Source organism: Plasmodium inui, assembly GCF_000524495.1.
Source record: "Plasmodium inui San Antonio 1 unplaced genomic scaffold supercont1.71, whole genome shotgun sequence".
In the NCBI taxonomy this organism is placed as follows: Eukaryota; Apicomplexa; class Aconoidasida; order Haemosporida; family Plasmodiidae; genus Plasmodium; species Plasmodium inui.
The window spans coordinates 13,337-20,588 of NW_008481905.1; the positions used below are offsets into that span (position 1 = coordinate 13,337).

The 7,252-nt window shown below is 40.5% G+C and overlaps 1 protein-coding gene across 1 annotated transcript; it reads right to left on the reverse strand.

Moving 5' to 3' along the window:
• Nucleotides 1-2,660: 2,660 nt before the first annotated feature.
• C922_05425 (hypothetical protein) lies at nucleotides 2,661-4,184 on the reverse strand (the record flags this gene model as incomplete). The annotated part of the gene is made up of 1 exon (XM_008820996.1): nucleotides 2,661-4,184. The coding sequence occupies one exon, from the start codon at nucleotides 4,182-4,184 to the stop codon at nucleotides 2,661-2,663; it is 1,524 nt and encodes a 507-aa protein (XP_008819218.1).
• Nucleotides 4,185-7,252: the final 3,068 nt, after the last annotated feature.

Here is a 7,252-nt window from a genome sequence, read left to right on the forward strand (position 1 = left end):
GGAACATTCACTTTTTTTGCATTCCATCAATTATTTCCTTGCACACACATTTTTGGAATGACATTACATGTGTCAAACTATTTTCCCTGTTTCTGTGTGCAAAATATTACTTCCACCGGTAATTATTTCGAATGACAGTAAAGGGGTTGAATATTTGTCCTTTTTCCATCCTGTCAATTATTTTGTTGCACACAAATTCCTGCAATGACATTACACGTGTGAAACTACCCTTCCTCTTTCGTTTTGCAAAATATTACCTCCACCGATAATTATTTTGAAGGATTTTAAATGAGTTGAACATGTGATTTCTTCGGTGCTTTATTATTTCTTTGGCACCCGAATTCACGGAATTAATTTACATGAACGAAATATTTGTCTGGTTATTTTCGTTTAATTTTGTTGTGTGGTGAATATTTACAATAAGACTAGACTGTTTGATCAGGCGCCTTCTCCTGGTCCTTTTCCTTCCTTGTTCGGAGCTGTCATGATTCATACGCAATTAAATCTGCATAAAAATTCCTCCAATTTCTGTTCATCTTTTTGGCACCCGGAATTTTTCGGAATTAAATTAACCGTATGGTATATTGCCTCGTTGTTATTTGGTTAAGTTTTTTTTGCCATCTCGATGCGGGTAATAAAATTCATCAAATCAAACATCATGCTGCCTGTTTCTTCCTTGAATTTTCCTTCCCAAAGCATTTTATGGAATAAAATCTTCCCCGCGGAACATTTTTCGCCTGCTTTTTTCTCCCAATTAATTGGCCGCTATTTTATTGTTCGGAATAAAATTAAACGTAGGAAAAATCCTCACTTCCCATCTTCTTTTAACGAGTTCTTGCCCCGTGAAATTTCTCACCAATCTTAAGCGGAGGAAACACTGATTTGTTTTGGTCATCTTAATTTTTGCGACTACTACAATATATGTAATAAAATTACCCGTGTGGAAAACTCGCCTTTTTTTTTTTGGTAATTTTTTCTGCTATTGCAACATATGTAATAAAATTACCCGCGTCGAAAACTCGCCTTTCTTTTTTTGGGGAATTTTTCTTGCTATTGCAATATATGTAATAAAATTACCCGCGTCGAAAACTCGCTTTCTTCCCTTTTGCGAATTATTTTTACTATAGCAATATATGTAATAAAATTACCCGCGTGGAAAACTTGCCTCCTGTTCCTTTGCGAATTATCTCTGCTATAGCAATAGATTTAATAAAATTTCTCGCGTCGAAATTCTCTTTTTTCTTCTTTGGGTAATTACTCTTGCTATTGTGATGTATGTAAGAAAATTAAAGGGGGGCAATATCCTTCCCTCGTTTCCCTGCTGGATTACGCCCTGCCACGATAATGTTGGAAACAATATTAAACCGGTCAATCATTTCCTCTTGTCCTGTTCGATTAACTACTCCTTTGGATTATGATCTTTTGAATAATATTAAACAAATAAATCACGTTTCCTTGTTAACCTCTTGAAAGATCTTCCGTCCCGTATATCATCATAATAAAATTAACATGAGGAATCAATTGTCCCTTAGGGTTGATTCAATTTATTCCTTACCTATAAACTTGTTCGATAACTTTAAGTGTGGGAAGAATCGTCGGTTGTCTCCTTCTGGCCAAATATTCCCATGGCTCAACATCTACTCAGGAATATTGATATGTGAATTACTCCTTGATATGGGATTGTTCAGTGCTAAAGAATCGGCCATGTGCGCACTCCGGAAATAATGTCAGATTTGTATAACAGTCCTTTCTTTCCTATTGGCATTATAGGTTTTAATATTACTCATTTTACTCTTCCTGTAGCTTAGTGTTTCGGGGTTACTTGAATTTTTCTTAATACTCATCCAAGGAGGTGCTGAGGAGTTATTTATTACTTGGCGGCTGACATTTCCACTTGCTAATGGACGACAGTCCACCACCACGATACTAATAATGAAAGATTACAACATACAACACATCGAAAAAAGGTTGAGATTGTCTTTCTGTTTGACCCCGTATAAGGTGGGACTTATAACCTATTCCTCAGACAAAACCCTACTTTAGGGGGGATTTCTTGACCTTACTAAAGAGAAAGACACGTTCTCATGGGGTTCTCTTCTCTTGCTGGATGGGACAAACCAAAATGAAGGGATAAAACAACACTTCACCTAGGTCCTGATTCTTACCCCTCCGGGAGACGTATGGGTTAGTCTCTTGCTACCAGGCCTTAGAATGATGGGATATTCCAAACACAACCGACGTCAAAGGTGGTGTCTTTCCTCTTTTGACTCATGGATCAATTCTTCCTTGCCAAAGACGCCTCCTCACGTCTAATTAGGGGGACAAAAGTTGTTGTTCGACTTCTTCTCTTGGGACAATCTAAGTCCTCTAATAACCAGTCAGTGGATCCCTTACTAATAATTAACGGACAAATAGACTAATAAAACAAAAGACGACACATGGAAGAACACAATACAGACTCCAAGGGGACGCCCTTGAGGACATAACCTATTGTCCTGGGGAGAATTAACATAGGGTAGGATGTTAATCCTATTGGGAACAGGACGCTTAACTGCACCAAGGTGCACAAATATGTTGTGACTTCAAGTTGGAGATTACAGTATCAAATTTGACTTGGGAAGCAGATTATCTTAGTATAGGTTTTCTCCCAATCTAAAATCCTAAACCGAAACCTCAAGACTCTCGTATTCTGGAACATAAGGAACTGAAATATTGATGCTTCTTCTCCGTGATTTAGGCTTATGCTTCCCTTTGTAAATCCGAAATATGCCATATGCGGCGGCCCCGCCCAGTAAGATAATTGCTAAGACACCACCCACGGTCCCTCCCAGATTGATACTGGGATCGGTATCGCTCGTTGTGGGAGGATTCAGAAGGTTTGAGTCTGCTGGTTGGTTATTTAACTCTTTCGAATCCGAGGTGAGAGGAATGTTCTCCCCGGCTCCTTGTCTGGGGGGTATGGCGGTCGCTCTGTTACTCACCCCCCCTTTATCCTTGGGATTGATACTTCCTGTTGTGGGGAATTCTTTTCCTTGGAGGTTGCCACGGTCCACTGAATTCCCTGTTACCATGGAACTTAATCTATCCGTGTCTGGTGTAGAGCCAAGGGTATGGTTAGTGTCCCCGGTACTGTCTGGGGTTCTGTTGCCTCCTTTCGAGGCTTCGTCGTTGCTCCTGCTGGTTGCTAGGGTTGAACTATTTCGTCCAAGGGGGTTGATATTCCCTTCAGTCTGTCGCCCTCCCAAGTTTGTGTCACTTGTTCCTGCCGGCAACTGATTATCCTTGGAGTCTGGGAGTGATTTTTTTATAGGATTTACTCCTAAATCACCTGTAGTCCACACCCGTCCTGTTGATTTACCACAGGTTATTACCCGATTTTTAACTTCACAATACTTCTCTCCTTTTCCTGTTTCGACCTCGGAAATTTTGTGAACCCACCGAGTGATGTTATAGGGTCCACACGCTTGACAAAGACTAGCCAAACTTCTATATACTGTTAATACTAAACTCATACTTGCACTCTCACATTTTTTGTCCCCTGCCCCGTCTTTACATTCATGTTTTTCCTGCCCGGAGAGTCTCCTGTTACCCCCCAACCAAGCGCTCCAGTTAGCCCAGTTTTGAACTAAAGCTTTATCCATCTCCTCACATAATTGCGCCCTTTGGGGATACTTTGTTTTCTCGTCCGTCTCTGAACTTGTCAAGCCTGTTAAAATGCATACTATTGCCATGAGAAGTCCTTGACCGAGTTCATGTTTATCCCATCGCTCCGTAGGTTTACCGGTGCTGTTCAATAAATTGTACCATTCTCCTCTCCCCCATAATAGGGCCTGGCTTCCTGTATCGTTATCCGCTATTAGATCGTCCCCAATTTGATTTATCACTTTATCGATCACTTGACCCCAAGTGAAGGGGGGATCTGTTTTACTCTGCTTTAGGCACGTGTTAACCTCTGGGCTGAAATCCTTTGACCATCTGTCGGAGGCTGCTGGTTGGATTACTCTTTGAAACCATTCATTCAGACCTTTCCATTTGGGGTTTTCATGTTTTGTTAAGTTGGGATAACAATATTGGCTCCTTTCACTTGCCTCACAATTATCTTTTTTGGTGGGGGGATAACCCCAGTTGGATTGGGCCTTGCTCCAATCATTCAATCTCCAATCCTTATTTTTAGGCTTCCCCATCCTTACAATGGGAGGCTCATAAGTTTTATTCTAGATATTCCGTTCGGCCTCCTGTTTTTATCATTATTTCCCTCTCATTTGGCCTCGGCGAGTTTTGTCAGAGTTGCTTTGGTTTGGAGGATTTTCTGGTTCCTTTGGCTAAAAACGATCCTGGAGTTGGGGATTTACTTTTTCGAATTCTCACTTACTCCCTTATTGCTCCCTTTGGGTGTGAAGGAGAAATCTTATCAGGGGAATCTTCAACATTAGTTGTTGGGACTCGTATATATTTTAAGCAGGCTTACTTATTAGAGGTTTGACCTTGTGGGGGCTGCTTCTTGAGGTTGGGAGGTGGACCCACCCGGAGAATCTCTAATTTGTTCTTTCTCGGGGGTTTGGTTGGATTATTCCTCTTCGCTTAGGTGAGGTTTTGGGTTGGTTGTTATTCGGGGGGAGGAGCAATTTTTTTGAGAAGGGGGGGGGGAGATTAAACCACTGCTGGGGTATACTTCCTCTTCAGGGTACTTCTGAGGTATCTGCCAACTTTAATCCCACCTTATTATAGCTCGATATGATCTTTGGTCAGATTCTTGATCCCTCAGGGGCTGCGTCTGTCATGTTGCGTAAGCAAGCTCTTTTGGGTGGTGGGTTTCTTAATTATTAGTCATTTTGTTCCTTTTAGAGTTATATGAGCTGTTGCCGTGGATTTGTTAATCAAGTGTTTTCCCCATGTAGGGTCGTGTTGAATTTCATTTGATATACCGGAATTCTTTCTGTAGTTGTCGTTACTGAATCCTAGTTGTTGGATACTTGGGATTATTCTAACTGGATGTTTATGTTGTGGTAGTGAGCTCTATTGGGGGCCTGTTGTTAGGTTACCTTATTTTATTTACTTTCCTGATTTCGCTAGGTTCCCGGTCCTCAAGAAGGCTCTGTTTTTGGGAGCCACCTCCCAACGCTAAGGAGGAGGGTTTGGTCTATTGCATAATGCTGATTGTTTGGCTTCTTAAGGTTTCCCAAATTATCGTTCCTTTCAGACTTCATCCTAATCCGGTTTGTTATGGGGGAATATAGCCGTCGATCTTTGAGAATTATTAGTGAGAACTTGGGCATGGTGAAGTATCAAAGGCTTATAGATTAGGCTAAGTCACTGTTAATTAAATTTCCTGGAATAAGAAACTACCCCTGTTCTATCCTCGCTTGTCAGTGTGGTTAGTCTTATTTTGTCGGGGGAAGGATTTTAGTCCTGGTATGGTTTTTTTTTCCCCTTAGTCAGGTTGTTGGTGTGCAATGTGAGTATTTACCCGGAGACTTTTCTTTGGGGGAGCCTGGTCTGGCTAGGTTCTGGGAGTTAATTCGAGGTATGACAAATCTTGGGACGGATTCGTTAATATATTGGCCTATTTCGACTTGTACCCTTTCTCAGCTGCAAATGCTTAATACTTTTGTCGTTCTACGTTAGTTCTGTTTTTTGCCTGCTGTTCTGATTGTATCCCAGTAATTGTTCTGTGATGCGGTCTTCTCCTTGCTTTGGTTAGTCGTCCGACTTGGTCTTTTTTTTTTTTTATCATGATCTCCATTGCCTCCATGAGATGTGTGGTGTGGAGGTGTTGTTTAGGGGGTAGGATATTAGTTCCCCCGCTTTGTCTGTTGTTTTATGATCCTTCACTCGTTAATTTGATTTGTACTTGAGTTGTTCTGGACTTGGCGATTTAGTCCCGGATGCTATTACTCCGCGGAGTTGTTTATTGCCTGGTGGACTTTTCTTAAATTTTCCCTTTCTTATAGAGACCTTTGTGCGCCTAATTAGTGAAATTCCTCAACCTCCAGCCCAATTCTTCGTATCTACATCCTTGGAGGGGCTAAGGAGTCATTTGCCTTTGTCTTAATCCTTATATCAAATGGACTTAACCTCACGAATTTGACCTGAATACTGGGAATTATTGTTGGGCTTTCTAATGAATCCCTCCTGCTAAGAACTTGTCATCACGATATACTTGCCCCTTAGTTTTCTTCTAGGAATGTTTGACTGTATTTGGGTTTCTTATTTGTTAAGGATCGCTCTGAGGTCCTTGTCTGGTGGTTCTCTTAAGCATTATGCCATCACTATTGTCTGTTGGAGCTTGGACGTACCCTCAATCACTTCCTGTTGCGTATTTATAACTATCCCTGGGGAGTCCCTCCTGGTCCTTGATTCCCCTCCTATACATGTTTTTTCTAGGGGATTTTCTCCTCCAATTTTGTCCTTTTTGGCTTCCTTTTCTTCTTAGATTGGGCCGATATCTTTCTCAGGGGGGCAGTTGTTATTTACTGGTTGTTGCATATAGGCTTCTTTTTCTACTTCTACTAGCTCATATATATCATCCCATCTCCCCACTATCAATGACCTTCCCAGTTTCTTGCTTTAGTAAATATTAACTGACAGAAATTTAGAAACACATATTAGAAATCCTTAGGATACTCTTAATAATTTAACCAAACATAAGAACACCTTCACGAAAAATAAGGTTTATCTCACGATATTATTCCTAGCATAAGCTTAATAATCATAATGCGTTACAGTTTCCGACTTTAAATAAACGTGACGTCTAATGACGATTTCTATAGTCCATAAACATCTTCCTACAGATTAAACCCTACCATTATAGACGTTTTTTGGGACTTCCGATGTAGATTCCATAAGTACGAATGTTTCCTAAGATCGACAGTTAGGCATCTCACTACGTAACCTAGTCAGAGATAGGTTCCCTGATTAAGGTTAAAGAGTTCCCGAACCGTTAAGTCCAAGGCGATCATTATGACGTCACTACGAGTAATCCACTCTCTCAGGGTTTGTCAACATATTTTTACGAAACAAGTTTTTCCTTTAGTTGTTTCAAACATGCATAAAATCATATTTATTCATATGGACAATCAATGGACACAACTAAAAAATCATCATTGCAATGTATTAATAGACGGCATCCCTTTATTATAATATCAATCACTACTTGTAAGATATAAAACAGCATATACTCTCTTATAGGCGTTCTCGTTATGATGTCAGTTCTTAGCCTACTTCTAAGAGGGTTTATGCTGTTTGTTTTAAA